The sequence below is a fragment of the Astatotilapia calliptera genome, chromosome 10, assembly GCF_900246225.1.
Source record: "Astatotilapia calliptera chromosome 10, fAstCal1.2, whole genome shotgun sequence".
NCBI lineage: Eukaryota > Metazoa > Chordata > Actinopteri > Cichliformes > Cichlidae > Astatotilapia > Astatotilapia calliptera.
The window spans coordinates 4,747,659-4,764,616 of NC_039311.1; the positions used below are offsets into that span (position 1 = coordinate 4,747,659).

The 16,958-nt window shown below is 39.2% G+C and overlaps 1 protein-coding gene across 6 annotated transcripts in view; it reads right to left on the minus strand.

Annotated features, from left to right (window-relative positions):
• robo3 (roundabout, axon guidance receptor, homolog 3 (Drosophila)) overlaps positions 1–16,958 on the minus strand; it is a 166,724-nt gene that overhangs the window by 18,699 nt on the left and 131,067 nt on the right. For all 6 annotated transcript variants that reach the window (XM_026183140.1, XM_026183142.1, XM_026183139.1 and 3 more), the window contains 3 exons: positions 15,860–15,984; positions 11,741–11,912; positions 6,644–6,849 (listed from right to left, as the gene is read on the minus strand). In XM_026183140.1, the coding sequence (XP_026038925.1) occupies positions 6,644–6,849; positions 11,741–11,912; positions 15,860–15,984 (503 nt within the window). The remainder of the gene's footprint in view (positions 1–6,643; positions 6,850–11,740; positions 11,913–15,859; positions 15,985–16,958) is intronic.

Sequence of the window (16,958 nt, forward strand, 5' to 3'; positions counted from 1 at the left end):
ACTTGTAGCATCATGCAGCTCCCATTTGTGGCTATATGTCTAAGAAAGATGAACCTTCTTTTAGCTTTGTGTATATTCATCCCTAAAGACCTTTTGAAAAGTAGAATATAGAAAATTGCTACCTTCATCAATCTGCCATACAGGTGGCTTTCTCTCATTCAGACCTGGGCCACTTAGTGCCACTCTTGTTTTTATTCAGGAACCAAGAGGAACATTGGAAACCTTTCGCCCCATGTTGCTGACTCATTGTGCTTGGACAAGCTGTTGTGGTGTGCCAACATAAAAGGAGATATGAAATATACTTAAATAAACTTATCTGAAGGCACTGTTTTCAAATTCCCGGCTCTCAGCCTTTATATTACTATAAGGCTAAACTAGTTTAGTTCAACATTAGTTTATATTAGTGTTGCCACAGAACAATCTGTCATCAAAGACCTAAGAAATACTCAAATGTGATTCATCCACTATTAAGAACAACTATAAAAAGCATCTAAGTCTGTTTTCAGCTACAGTCTCATTCTGGCAGAGACAGCCTGGAGGCTAGCTTTACCCATGTGTTGTCTGTTACACTGGCTAATAATACCCAAGGCCAAGGCTGCCATTCTAGCAGACGTGCCACAGCACGTTTCCAAAGAAAGCCATACTAAACTACCCAGAGCAGATGAAGAGGGCAGCAAGTGAGACACAATAAAAGCGCAGAAAAATAAATGACGTTTCAAAATAAAACACAGCATGCCCATTAAACATGCCACTTAATTATGTTTTAGAGCAGCACCAGCACGTCCTCAAAAGTCTGCAGATGCCTCGAGTCTTTAGAGGAAGCTTCTGCCCTTTGACCAACATTCATACTAATGATGTGTTGAAAATCCAACACGATTGTTACTGTAAGTGAGACAGCCGTTACAACTTTTCCAAAATTAAGAGTACTGAGTGAGTCATAACACCAACACATTCATATGTCATGAGATTCTTGGAAGAACGCTCATGTCTGAATGCTGTGATTCTTTTAATGACATCTACTTCTGACAGCAGCACAGAGTCACTGGTGTGCTGATTGATGGAACAACTCACAGATGAAGTTTAAAGGCACATGGGCCACATGGTAATTCAGATGGAGTTCATTAGTATTGTTTAGACCTATAGTGACATCCTACAAGATTTATCATCTACAGTTCAATACCTTAAAAAAAAATCACATTTCTGTTAAGGCACTTGAAATAATATTTACAATGTGTTTATCTTGTTCTGCTTTTATTCGTCATAACAGTATATTAAAAATCTGTTTCTCCCAGGAATCACTTACACATGACAATCTCCATTCTGATTAGGCTACCTCAACATAACATCTGTTTTAATTAACTTCTACTTCAGGGATGTTGTCAAATGCAGTTATTTTATTTTCCTCCATAAATGATAGAATCTCAGTGGACCTATCTGAAGTCAAAGCTAAAGTCAAGCTGGTGGCTTTTATGTTTCTCATCTAAGGAGGAGAGTTAAAGCAAAGGATCAAAGGACAGAATTTTAATGACCAGCTAGAGGTCTAGAAATGTCTGAGGCACCAGTCTTTCTACTCAACAGCTACTTAGCATTCTGGACAGGCTATGAGCAGATGTAATTAAGAAGTGTGTGATAAATGTGCCTGTGTGTACGAGTGTGTGTTTAGCTGAATACTATTAAGTTTTTGGAAAAGCAAGCCAAAAGCTAGGTGGGCTGTGAAATTGCTTACAAGAAGAAGCTGCTAGGGGGTCTTTCACTGTGACACTAAAGGTAGCAGCAGTTTGCAAGAGCAGTGCCTCTAAACATGCTTTTTAATTACTTAAACTTTATCCCTTCAGGTTGACCACTTATTCATTTCATTCATTCTGTTAAAAATCATCTCATATTCAGTGTTAGTGTTAAACAGTGCTAAAACATCAAGAAAGGGGTGGGAATATTTACTGTGTGTGAGCCATAACATACTGAGATGTGTACTTAAGTAAACGGAGCACCCACCACTTGGCTAATCAAATAGCATACATGCTGGTAAATAACACAAAGTCCTTCTAGATCAGAGGAATCTACATCACCAGGTGTCTTAAATTTCCCGTTAGCTCTGACACCAGGATAGGTCTGTAGCACACTACTGATGTGAATTGATTGGTGTAAGTAATAATATACTTTTGCAGCACTAGCAACTATTAAACCTATATATAAAAAAAAGCATAAAAGCATGTTTCTCCGACTCTGTTTTCATCATAAAACCTACGACACAGAGCAAACACACAGCTCCAAAAAAAAAAAAAAAATGTCTTATTGATGTTGTTGTAGTTGTTACTGTGCCAAATTCCAGCTGGCTATTAGGTTATGTTAGCGCTCCTATTGGTGAAGAAAGAGTGCTTATAATGTCAGGGCTTCTTGGGCTGCAACCTCAGAAGGCAACTACCCTCTGCTCCCTTGAACTCCTTGGCGATTGTTACTGTATTGATGGGAAAGAGGTAATACGTGCTTTTATGTGAGAAAATATGTCAAACAAACTATTTGCATTAACACACATTTAAAACTCCATGTGTCACAGCTCCGTTTGCAATAAATGATGAAGACAAAAGACTGTGGTTAATATAAGTTACGCCTACGAGGCCTCCTGGCTCTATACATAATTATTTCCAGCTCTGTGTGTGTGGTTGCAGTTAGTTTTTCAGCTGCTTGCTGTGAGATGTTTCAGTAGTTCATCAATTTACATGGCAATTGATAAATCCACTGCAAACACAATTAGCCTTCCCTTACTCACTTATTCTGCCACATCAGCTCATTTTACTTGCAATGAAAACCTTTCACATTATGCAGAAGATGTGGACAGCAGAACCTCTCACACCTAATGCCTCGCTGATCACTGTGCACACGCTCAGTCCCTCTCCCCTCCTGCTCAGGGTGACTCATCTCTCCTCTTTCTAGAGGCCCTGACCTTGAGTTGACCTGTAGGCCGGCTTGTGCGTCTGTCTGAGGGGAAAAAGGGGGCCCCCAGATGGTAGCATTTGATCGGTGGATAGGGACTCCGCACAGAGGGTGGGTGGGGTAAATAGCTGGGACACCTGACTATTAATCAAGGCTGGCAGCTTTGGGCAAGCGCGCAAAACACATTTCTAAAAAATGTATGAGGCAAGAGGAGAGCAGAAGGGAGGAGCGCCAATCCTAAAGAAGGCACATGTCAATGTTTATTTTTTATGCTTTAAATAGCACATATTTGATCTTTGAGATATTTTTTTATACAATCTGCAGAAATAATCTGGCAGTCCTACAGAGCAATGTGAACATCGGTGCCTTTTTCATTTACCCTCCACCTGCACCCCATCCCAAAAGCACCAGCATGAACATCCTGCACATCAGCAGCCAGAAGGGTGATAATGATGTCAGAGCCTATTTTTGGGTGTGTGCAGAAGGAGAATCTGATTATCAACTATAACGCGTGTATGCCGGGATTTAAAGTCAACATAGGAATTTGATTTCCTGCTTTAATCTGATTACTCCCAGAAATCTGTTTAGCTGTGTCCATGTAGTCCTTCTCACACTCCCCAGGCTTTGTTGGCCTTCACCTGTTTCGCTTCCTTATTTATCTAACATTAGTAGCCCCTATAACGTACCGCACGGCCTGCTACGATTTAGCAGCGCCATACACACACACATACACGTCCCGTCTGGCCTGGGAGTCTTGGCACCAAAGTGACGGACAACGATAGAGTGTGTCTGGCAGAGATCCCAGGATAATGGCATCTCCTCATTGCCAGGGTACAAGGAACAAACAGACCATCTGTCCTACTCCAGGGGCACAGCGGAAATTGACTTATTTATACTGAGTTAAATGTCTGATTTCATTGTTTGTCCATTTTAAAGGTTATGCTTATTTTGGTATTTAATATGTTTAGACTTTAGAGCTAATTCATAGAAGAGCTTTTTAAAATGAGCATTATGAATCTTTTAAACTACCCCAGGTTTAACAACTGTCAGTGTAGATGGCAACAAAAAAAAAATCAATCACTGAAAAAGCATTGTAAACATTTGCCTTTACCTATTTTAACATATATTATTAAGAAAAAGAAAATCTGTTTCTTAGCAACTTCTTTTCATTGCTTTGACACATTGTCCACAGCCAATCCTTGTATAATAAAAAATATCACCAACAACAAAGCAGTTTAGTCCCATTATCTAAAACATCTTGATGCATGCTCAATCATCCAGGTAAGTAAATCCCCAAAGTTTGATTCTCTTCATCTGGATGCAGCGTTTTCAGTGGGAGAAACGTTTTCTCACTCATCCAGGTGACTTCTATGGTCATGGGAATTTGCATATTAATGATAATAATATAATAATGATGAAGGAAATGACCTCCCAGCCCATTGTTCCTTCAGTGGGCTGGTTTCAGTCATTATGCAAATGTACTGTTTATAAGGTTGGGGAAACCTGCAGTCAGCTGAGACTGAAGAAGTCACTTGGATGAGTAACGAAACGTTTCTCCCACTGAAAACGCTGCGTCCAGATGAAGAGAATCAAACTTTGGGGATTATCTAAAAGACTTTATTTGAATTGAATCTCTTATAATCCTATGCCATGGGTCAAATGGATGTTTAACCACAGTGTGTGTCACTTGGTTAGCCTACATGAGAAGACTTATAGCTGAGTCCCCTGAGATATATAGTGGCAGGTGCTGCAGCACCCAGAGCTGATATGTCCCCTGTTCTGTTTTTCATCATCATCATCATCATCATCAGTAACAGGTTCCTTTCAAAACGACTGCATTTCATTTATGGGACATTTGATGGAACTGGACTATGTTGATAAAATGTGTTGACATTTGTGGCAATGAATGAAATATCTTTATAGCTGATGGATTATCAATGTAGCAATGAAGCTATGATGTAACAAATAGCATTACTTCCTGTCACAATGGCATCTTTTAAACACATTATTAGGCAGCATGTAAATAGAACAGAATGAAAAGTTATTGGGTTTTTCTGAGACACTGAGAGGGAGTATGGCTCAAAGCATGTCAAAAACTCTTGTCGGTGGTTCCAGTGTGGGTGTGGGTGGGCACCTACTGAATCCCATCTCACAACGTATGTGATCTGAATGATCTGCTACTAAAATTTTAGTGTCCAATACAAAATGTGTTTTTTTTTAAATCCAAACTTCAATGTCAAAATAATTATTTTGTCTTTGTATTTGTTGCCGAAATGTCAAGATATCTACTTTCATAAGCAAAAATCCTGGATTACTTAACCATTACTGGGTTAAACATTTACCCAGACCTTTAGTTCGTTACCAAAGACCTATAAAACATATTATATATCAGATCTACATCCTGTTTAGTGACAGCTGGGTTAAATATTCACATGCTGTCATGCTAACATAATCAAAATGAAACAACTTTCTTTTCAATGCACTTTATCGACTCTACAGGTAAATTCTCTACAAATTAATATTATAAGATGACGAGCCTGTGTACTAAATGAAAGGACGTTAGTTCACAGCAGGAGAGCTGCTTGGATGACTGTATTTTGGGATTTTTTCTACCGTCATTACAGCTCAAACCACTTGCCTGTACAGCAACACAGACGATGGATTTTGACATGACTCTGGGTCTTGATTCCTTGTGTTAGTGATGGACTCCACAAAAAAATGTATGACATCACTGACAAGGCATCTTCTTAAGTTTATGGAACAACATTTCAAAATGAATAATTTTTATGTGTAATTCTGTGATCTTGTTCCTGCAGTCTTAGGCCATAAATACCATTGGTTTTGATGTTCCAGATCAAAATGAATTGAAGTCTGATGAGAACTTCAACATGCTGTCTGACAGCTTCAAATGAGTTCCAAAGGCTGAGCACTTCCAAGATGGTACTCTCAGCTGTCAAGACATTTCCTTTTATTCCACCATGACACAAATGCATCTTAAAATGTACTTTAGGCCTCTGAGTCTCAGCTATTTCTGCTTCTATCCTCTCCCTCACCCCTGTTTCTCAGTTTCTAGCCCTCTCTTTTATTCATCCAGTCCTCACTTGTACTGATGCATTGAGGATTTAATTACAAGTCTCAGCGATCGTTAATCATTGAGAACCCACAATCAATTAATGCGCACGCCTCCTCGAGTCTCTTCGAGGCTGCGGTGACCTCAGGTGCTGCTTCGTACCCAGGAGGGAATTCTGGGCAGAATAGATTTCATTAGCATGGAGTAAGACGGCGCTAACGACCGCTAATGGCCTCACACGCTCATTGTCATGTTGATCACACCTCAATGTTCCCCACCTCTCCTCCGCTCATAAAAACTCATCGTCTGAGTCAACCGTAAAATTGTCCTCTGTTTAAATGCTTCATACTTTCCTGGAATTAAAGCTGTTGTTTTATCTCTTGGATTAGGTTTATCTTCTGTAAACTACATCATGTTTGATGTGCTAATACTGATACATGCAGACAGTGGATACATTTTAATGAGTGTGGTGGGATTACAGGGACTATAAAATACACACTGCTGAATGTCATCATAGAAAAGCCGCGAGTTTAAAAAGCAAACGGCTTCGTTAACATGGGATTGGAAAAAAATGAAACGCACTATATTTGCATTGTTATTAAACAGCAAATGAATGTAAGAGTATAAGTCTTATTCCAGTACCTGGAGGTTGGTGATCTGAAAAGTTCCATTTTCCATCAAGCTGATTCGACCATCATTTCCCAGGATCCTTTGGCCATCTTTTTCCCATTGTATGCTGGGCATGGGGTTGCCCATGATGTGACAGTGTAACTGAGCCATGGATCCAGGAGCTAATGTGTGATTGGCTGGTCCTTGGCGGATGATGGGAGGGACCCGGTCTGAAGGTGCTGTAGGAACATAGAACATTCACATAAGGATGGGATTTGAACCAAAGGTGATTACTTCACTGTACTGAAGCGTTTGCACCACTACACTTTATCTAGCATAAATGCAAATGATCAAAAGCCTAGAAAGTATTCGAAAGGACGCAAACATCTAAATCATTTTATATGTAATGACACCTAAGATTTTGCTCCCTGGGTAAAATGCTCAATTTAACAGAAGAAAAAGTATTTTTATAGGTCTGTAAAAATAATTCCAGAGGGATTTTTTAAAAGTTAAACACTTGATTTCAAATTGCGGACTGACAGGTGAAAGCTTATAAAGCCGGCTAGAACTTAACCTCTTGACCATGTTTGTGGTATTGGTGCCTTCAATTTCACAATTTCCCCTGGTTTTTCTGTGTGATACTTAATATAACCAATAATTAGCGGGTATTTCATCAGGCCAATAGTCTATCAATCCAGTTTATTAATTTATTAACCTAGCTTCACTTCTTGCACCAAAAACCACAATATTATAGCAGTTGAAACTTCAGAAAACAAACTTCATAAACTGTCCCACTGCCTACCATCACGAAAGTAGCAGAAAGTTTATTGTCATTATTCAAAGGATCTTTGTGATCTATCACTGTCTGTCTCTGTGTTCTGCAGAAAGTAGAAATCTACAGATAGTCATGTCTAAGACAATGAGACGGACATATAAGTTTGTTTCAGTGTTCAATAAAACTACTATAATTACTGGTGTTGCAAGCTCTTTATACTTTTACGTGTAGAGGATCTGTGAAAGAACAATCTTTTGACGGAGCCTTTCAAAAAGTAAAAATTACTATTCTCAGATGTCCAAATAATTTTGATGCGTTGCCAGACTCGTCCAACAACACACCAAATCAACAAACAACAAATATTACAGAGATTTCAAACAGTATTATTATTATTTACTTGTCAAGAGGTTACTATGACGACATTATTAGTAAATGTTGAGTTTTGGGTCTAGAGTCTTTGTTAGATTTGTGGCAATTCGACAAGAAAAAGTTTCCAGAACCACACACAGTACTGCAGTTTAGTAGTAAACTAAGGTGAATCCACACTTTTCATTGGCTTCATCATCATCACCATTGACACAAGAGACTGGTATAGATCTTCTAAGCAGCAAGACAAACAAACACAACTATTGAAATTTCCAAAGATGCCATTACATTAAAAATAAAAATTAGATCTAATTTTGCTTTAGATAGCTTAAATTTTTTGCTTAAATTTTTTCCAAGTAATCTGATGTGACATTATATGGGGTTTTTCATCAGAAAGAATCAGAAAGACTTTATTTATCCCCAAGAGGCAATTAAGGCACTGTGAGAATGGTGAAGCAGTTGTTTGCACTATCACCTGACAACATGAGAGTTCCTGGTTTTAGGCTGGCTGGCTCTATTCAGAGTCTGTGTGTTCCGATCCTGGGTCATTTGACCCAGCACTTTGAGTTTTATTCTATTTTGATGTTCATCAGCTTATCTAAGTTCATTTCTATTTTGCCCGATGTTGCCCTGCCATACTTTATTGCTTATTAGATTCTCCTTGTGTCTTCACCCCTGTGTTTAAGTCTCCCTCGCCCTTCATGTGTTTCATGTCTGCGTGTCCTATGTTGTCAAGCTCGTAATGGCATGTCTGCATCTCATTATGCTTCCCGTTTTATTCTGAAGAGGGCTGGTGTTCCATGTTCATTGTGTTTGGTTTCACTTCCCGTGTAGTGTCATTATATTTATTCTAATCAGCTGTTTCCCCATGTGTTTCCACTTCCCCTGATCACCTCCTGCGTGCATTTAATCTGTGTGTTTTCATTCATTCCTTGTCTGTTGGTCTGTTGAGTTCATGTCATGTTTCCATGCCTCCATGTTTCCAGGTTTTCATCATGTTCAGGGTTTTATGTTCTTGGTCTCTTGTGTTTAGCATTTAGTTTCTCACAGTTTAGCTCTAATTAGTTTTGCCTTAGTGTTAATCTGTCTTTTTTTTTGTACCTTTTTCCCAGCCACAAATAAACGGATCGCCCTTTGTTAAATTATAGATTCGCTCTAAATGTCTGCATTTAGGTCCTCCTCCTCTCTCCACACAGTCTGCCAGTGCAAACTGTGACACCCTATGCCAACATGATTTCTCTGATCTGATAACCTGATAAGCTTTTTGAAAACAGATAAAGTTTGGAATAGTGAATATGCAGGACATTGTCACAGGCTAACACAGAATTATGATTCTCAATAATGGACAATGCATGTTGTCTCTTATTTGATATGAATTCTTTCAAAATAAATGTAACATCAAATATTGTCATTTAAAGGTGACCTTCGACCAGGAGAAAATGCCTCATCAACAGGGTTTGTCTTCGTTTATATTACAGTGCCAGCTGTAGGTGATATTTCTCTCTGAGGTCTACTTTGGTTTCTGAAAGCAGTTATAATGAAACCAAAGTCACAGAGAAAAACACACTAAAGTCAAGCGTGTGTAATCTCGGGGTTACAGATGTTCATACTGACCCATGAAACCACATTTTCTCTCATGTGGAATGTAAAGTATCACTATAAGAGAACATTTACTGCCAAAGGCTCTCAGGTTACCTTTCTCTGCTGCTGCTCCACTTCAACATGCAAATCAATGGCACAGATTTGTCTCAGGCAGGAATGTGTGGCTAGAGTGACCTCCTGTCAGTCATGGACCGCTGCATCGCACCGAGTAGTGGCTGAATGAATTTTTATATTGGATTTTAAATGTCTTTAGGTAACCATGCAACGTAAGATATTTTCAATAACTTTAAACCAGTTAAAGTATAGATATTATTTAAAGAATATTTAATTGCATAATTTATCTGTTGAATATTTCATGAGTTGGTTTGTTAAAGACAAAATACTGACAAGCATGTACTTTATATCTCCATCTCATCCAGCAATGAAAGCTAAAGTCATTAGATTAGGTTAGATTAGATTATTAGACTCAAATCTCCCTCATCTACGAGGCCACTTTTGGGAATGTGGATGTGTGGCTATGCATGCAGGCAAATTGATTCTCACACCCTTTTGACTCTTTGAAATGAAGACGTGTGCTGAACAGCTTCACTGATTCATTGTCTCAAAATGAGAGATAACAGAAGGTTTTATTGTCAGAGGTGTGGTGAAGGGGAAGAAGCTTACAGGAAGAGGAGATAAAAATGAGCTCACATTTTTATAAATAGTTTGAGTTAAATTTTCCATTGATTTGAGGGTTTGTTTTGGACTGTGTTATTTTTAAGTCCTCCTTGCCTGTGTGGTTTGTAATGATTATCATCATAATTATATCAGGCTGAGCGTTTCCGTCTTTCACTTCCAGTTGAGTATTTATGGAATTTATTATTAACGTTTAGGTTCTTGTATCTCTTTAGAATTTTTGTTTATCATATTTGGATCTTAGTATTTGGAGCCTTTAGTTGTTGTTAAATTTTAGTTTGACAAGTTGACAGCTGTGCTTGCAGAATTTAATTTTCATTTCCGTTTGTGTTGCTTCCCCACTACTATTGTTATCCAGACTACACTCATGTTATGTTTTCCCCAGCTGCGTCCATTCCCCCTGACTGGCCTCAGTGTGCGTATAAATAGTCCTGTCTCATTTTGCATAATCTCTCTCATGCTTTCTCAGATATTCTTGGGGCGTCTGGACTTGTTTGGTTTCCTTTGTGAATTTTGTCCTTGGCATCTGACCTTAACAAAAATATATATATATAAATATTCAGTCAGCCTTGGGAGTTTGCATGTGGGTCTGTCACCTGCAAATTATCACACTGCCTCATTACATCTGTGTTGAAGCCATAGACGGTGATCTCAGAGAAAGTCATAGTCATATATGGGTGTGCTCCACAGCTGCACGGCTGTAGGCTCAAGCTCAAATGTAAACAGAATGGCACATGTGTTGCCAACTAGCAACTGAGTTACGATCAGTTTAGATAAGCCAAGTAAATTCCTGCACATTTATAAATAGAAGTGGAACAAGTTGAACACAAACCCACAACATGATACCCCAAAATAGAACCTTACTATTTACCACTGGCCCACAGTCACGTTGTATACCCTCATTTGTATTCTGAGCCGTCGAAAGCTCTGATATCATCAGCTAACTGAAGCTAAACTGGAAATGTGAACACACCCAACACAGGAGTTAGTCTAGATGGAGCTGAACAAAATCCCTGTTTACTGCCACACTGGAAAGGATGCAGCGAGGAGAGCATATGTTGCAGCAAGGTTATTTGCATAGAACTATCATCATATGTCCCTTTTGATTACATCAGATAGGGCTCCTGCTGTTTGTTTATTTGGGAAAAAAGGATGTTTAATTTAAGATGGATGACAACTTTTTCGTACTTCTACTGGTGCACATGTGGGGCATGGTCGTGAAGAATGATTAATCAAATCAGAATCTGAAAACAATGTAACAAGACAACGTCAAATATGACACATTGTTAACTTCAGCACTTTTTTTCCTCAGAGTTCTTAAAGTATTGGGTTAAACTGGATGCACAAGTGTCAGTGATATGTGCACAGTTACCATATGTCAATTTCTGCTGCTCTTTTGTTCAGTCGTGTCCTCTCACAGCTACATTTTCTTGGAAAGCATATAGGTTTTCTAATTATATTACTTTGTAGGACAGTGATTGTTATGATGTCAAGATGTCATTTTAACTAAACTTAGATCTTGAGTCTATGTATAAATACCCGAAGCCAAGAAAAACACTGATTTTGAACAGAAAATGGAGACTGAATCAATATGAAAGGATTGAGATAGTCTAGTTTTTCTCCATATATAATTTAGCTGTCGTTTTAATGTTAGCACCATTAAGTTTAATTTGTTTATACTGTGAGCTATGATCTCATATTTCTATACTCACCACTTTCTACCTCGAGCAGGGCTTTGGTCAGGATGCTTCCAGCCACGCTGATGGCCTGGCAGATGTAATAGCCAGAGTCTTCAACTTGGACATCATTGATGGTCAGCTCACCACTCAGTGACACTGTGAATCGTCCTGACTGTGATGGCTCCTGGACAGGGAACAGCAAGATCTGGAGAAGAAAATGACCACAGGAGTCGTTTCATTATTTTATGTGGGCTGAAACAGGGCCAACATTAAAATGGCAAGTTGTGAAACTATCAAGCAACCATTCAACAATTTTATGCGAAGTGTCTTAAAAACACAATTTAAATAGGATCTTTTCCAAGTTGCCTGTTTTGCATGGACACAAAACTGCTTCATCTCATGCATTATGTGCCATTTTTATGATTCATATGTCAGTGTTAACTGGCTTAACATATGAAGAGTTCTCTGAAAATACTCGAGTACAAGGACTGGACTGAAAATGAGTGAAGGACAAGCTGAGAAGTTTGAAAGGTATTTGGAGCCTTGTGCTGGAGCCTCAGGGCGAGAGGCAGGGTTTACCCTGGACAGGTCTAACACAGTCTGTTGCAGGGATAACAGATAGAAACAGACAACCATTTGCACTCACATTCATACCCTCATTTGCACCTATAGGCAATTTAGAGTTTCCAGTTAACCTTTCCCCACTAAATGCATGTCTTTGGACTGTGGGAGGAAGCCAGAGTGCCCGGAGAGAACCCATGCAAACACAGGGAGAATATGCAAACTCCACACAGAAAGACCTTGGCCTGCTGGTGAACTCAAGACTTGCTAGCTGTGAGACAACAGTGCTAACCACCATGCTGCTATTTCTGTTTTAATTTTAATTTTAATTGTAATTCTGCTTTTTTTCTGCTCAGGCAGGTGAAAAAGTCAAGCTCTGCACATTAGCCGATGACTCAAAAATATGATATAAGGCATAAAAAAAATCAGAATTCATCTTCTTGTGCAGTAAGGTTGGATGCACATATTTTGAGCTGCCGCCGACAAACAGGGTGGGAAGGGGGAAAAGCTCCCATGCTCCCCATTTCTCATGAAAATGCGACAAAATGTCAAGAAAGGTCCGGAGGTCTCAGAACCAAGTCATACTACCAAATAATGAAGTATCAAATATCAAATACAGGGAGTGCAGAATTATTAGGCAAATGAGTATTTTGTCCACATCATCCTCTTCATGCATGTTGTCTTACTCCAAGCTGTATAGGCTCGAAAGCCTACTACCAATTAAGCACATTAGGTGATGTGCATCTCTGTAATGAGAAGGGGTGTGGTCTAATGACATCAACACCCTATATCAGGTGTGCATAATTATTAGGCAACGTCCTTTCCTTTGGCAAAATGGGTCAAAAGAAGGACTTGACAGGCTCAGAAAAGTCAAAAATAGTGAGATACCTTGCAGAGGGATGCAGCAGTCTCAAAATTGCAAAGCTTCTGAAGCGTGATCATCGAACAATCAAGCATTTCATTCAAAATGGTCAACAGGGTCGCAAGAAGCGTGTGGAAAAACCAAGGCGCAAAATAACTGCCCATGAACTGAGAAAAGTCAAGCGTGCAGCTGCCAAGATGCCACTTGCCACCAGTTTGGCCATATTTCAGAGCTGCAACATCACTGGAGTGCCCAAAAGCACAAGGTGTGCAATACTCAGAGACATGGCCAAGGTAAGAAAGGCTGAAAGACGACCACCACTGAACAAGACACACAAGCTGAAACGTCAAGACTGGGCCAAAAAATATCTCAAGACTGATTTTTCTAAGGTTTTATGGACTGATGAAATGAGAGTGAGTCTTGATGGTCCAGATGGATGGGCCCGTGGCTGGATTGGTAAAGGGCAGAGAGCTCCAGTCCGACTCAGACGCCAGCAAGGTGGAGGTGGAGTACTGGTTTGGGCTGGTATCATCAAAGATGAGCTTGTGGGGCCTTTTCGGGTTGAGGATGGAGTCAAGCTCAACTCCCAGTCCTACTGCCAGTTTCTGGAAGACACCTTCTTCAAGCAGTGGTACAGGAAGAAGTCTGCATCCTTCAAGAAAAACATGATTTTCATGCAGGACAATGCTCCATCACACGCGTCCAAGTACTCCACAGCGTGGCTGGCAAGAAAGAGTATAAAAGAAGAAAAACTAATGACATGGCCTCCTTGTTCACCTGATCTGAACCCCATTTAGAACCTGTGGTCCATCATCAAATGTGAGATTTACAAGGAGGGAAAACAGTACACCTCTCTGAACAGTGTCTGGGAGGCTGTGGTTGCTGCTGCACGCAATGTTGATGGTGAACAGATCAAAACACTGACAGAATCCATGGATGGCAGGCTTTTGAGTGTCCTTGCAAAGAAAGGTGGCTATATTGGTCGCTGATTTGTTTTTGTTTTGTTTTTGAATGTCAGAAATGTATATTTGTGAATGTTATATTGGTTTCACTGGTAAAAATAAATCATTGAAATGGGTATATATTTGTTTTTTGTTAAGTTGCCTAATAATTATGCACAGTAATAGTCACCTGCACACACAGATATCCCCCTAAAATAGCTAAAACTAAAAACTACTTCCAAAAACATTCAGCTTTGATATTAATGAGTTTTTTGGGTTCATTGAGAACATGGTTGTTGTTCAATAATAAAATTATTCCTCAAAAATACAACTTGCCTAATAATTCTGCACTCCTTGTATGAGATACAATATAATAAGTACTTTTGTTGTCATGTTTGATTAGATTTGGGGGCCAAAAGTACTTCATTAGGTTTAGAAAAAGATTATCCGTAGAGTTCAAATGCATTCTTTTACAAAAAGGACATCTTCCTGTGATCACATGGTATCTTTCTCAGGTGATCAGTTAAAAAAAGTATATATACGCATTGCAATACAAGGTAACCGGTGCTGTGATAGCATATAGAGTGAGAACAGGTTGATTCACAATGAGCCTTAGACACTTAGCCTGTGTTATTGTGCAATAATAAATGACAAACACGTCCCTTCATTTCTACTTTTCTTTGTCATATATCACTGTGTAAACCCAGTAAAAATCTCAGCATTTCGCTGAAAGCGGGGCCAAAATTTCGAACAAGCTACCCACATTCTTCTTCTCTTCCTTCTCCTTGTCTTCCATGCTTTCTCTGCTTTATCTCTCTCCTCCACACTCGTTCTCCCTCTCCCACACATTCTCCATCCTACCCTGCCACCCCCTGTTTCCCTAATCTGTACCTGGAAGCCAAGCTACAGGCACCCACGCAGTCTCATCAGGCCTTTCAGTGCATTCCAACAGGCTGCAATGCTTATCACAGGGTGACTCTCTCCCACAAACACATACACGTCTCAATACATCTGAAAACGTGCAGGTCTTTGGTAAATAATACACTGCGTGGATGATGGGAAAGTGTAAGTGTGAGTGTGTGTGTGTGTGTGTGTGTGTGTGAGAGAGAGAGTCACTCTGGCAGTAAACTACAGCACACAGCGAAGGATGATAAAAGCAGAGACCATGACAAGGAAGGGAAATGTTGGCTCTCTTCAAAGCACATGTAGCAAAGTGGCATGCAAACAGAGTCGGTAATTAAAATCCTATAAAGGCTCATTTAAAGCACTTTTTTAATCTCGTCAGGTGTTCTTTTAAATTTAAAAAATGTAAAAGTTGTGTGAAGTTATATTGGGATTTACTTTAAATTGGGTAAAATAAATATAAGAAAAAGTAATGTATCTATAGCACATTACAATATGAGAGTTTACTGTTTCCCTCTTTACCAGAGCCCTGCTTGTGATGATGCAATTCACCTGTAGGTTTTTCTTTATTTTATGCTGATGTTATTGTGCAGCACATTTTCAGATAGCTTAAAATCAACTTTTTTGAAAGAAAAAGGTTTAAAAAATGCACATAGTACTGTTAGCACCAAATCCCTTGGAGTTAAAAGTAAAGGTCTGTATGTACTTGGTAATTAAAGGCTTTGTGATGTTTGGGGGCCAGTACTGGTACTGAAATGTGGAAAACAGCTAATGTTTTGACTTTACATAAACTGTACATAAACAAGCCTATTAAATCTTTATAATAAAGACTCATTAGAGTATGTTTCATAACTACTGTAAACAAAATCATGGAACGTTTCCCACCTGGCTGCCTTCTTTTTGCCAGAAGACGGCTGGCGGAGGGTTTCCTTTGGTGCCACAGAGGAAGGTTACGGTACGACCTGGAGTTGTGATCTGGTCCCGCGGTCGAACCACAATCTGAGGAGGCACTGCAGCACATAATTCAGAAAAAAAAAAATCTTGAAATCCAGTCATTATGTGCCATTATTTTATCAACATGTGACTGAAGTACAGACATTGAAAAAATGAATTCATAACATTAATTCACAAAAGTTATTCTAATTCAAGACATTTAACAAAAGTTTTGCATGAACTACTTAAGAATTACAACAACTTTTACACACAGCCCCCCATTTTCATAAACATAAATTTAAATGTAAATACACCTGAAGGCTATACCTGGAGCCTAGAACCCACTGACTTCACCAAATGTTGTGTTTCCTGTCTTGAGCGGCCTTTACTGTAGCCACCTGCTTGTTGCTTGTTTGTGGGTCTTTCTGCATTTGGTTTTGTATTTAATAATGCAAAAGCATGCTCTGTTGGGTTGAGATCAGGCGACTGATTTGGCCGTTGAAGAACATCCCATTTCTTTTGAGGAACTCAATTAGCACTATACACTTCAAAATTCATTACATGCATTTCTATCAACAGTCAAATCATCAATAAACACTAACGCCTGATTCCATGACAGCTTTCAAACAGTCAAGGCACAAGAGAATAAAATATTTTAGAGACAGTGACAGTAAACAAAGACAGTAGAGAAATGACATTAAACCCACAATGTCATTTCTCTCGGGGTCTGAGAATCAAAGCAATACTAAAAGATGCAGTTTGATGTCATCATGAAATGTGGTGGGCTCATGGGAAGCTTTACCACCACTGAAAATCTACCTGACGTGACTCAGGCAGAAATCATGGTTCTAGCTGAGATAATGCATTAAAGTTTTTTGTTACATTAAAACATTTATTTTCAAATGAATTCATTTTAATCCAAAGAAACAGCTGGACACATTAGCCACATTAGCTCACGTAATATTAACTAAACCTTTGATGCATGAGCTAAACATAGCTACTGTAGCTAACATCATCTGGCAAACACGGTTAACTGGTAGGGCAGCCCTGC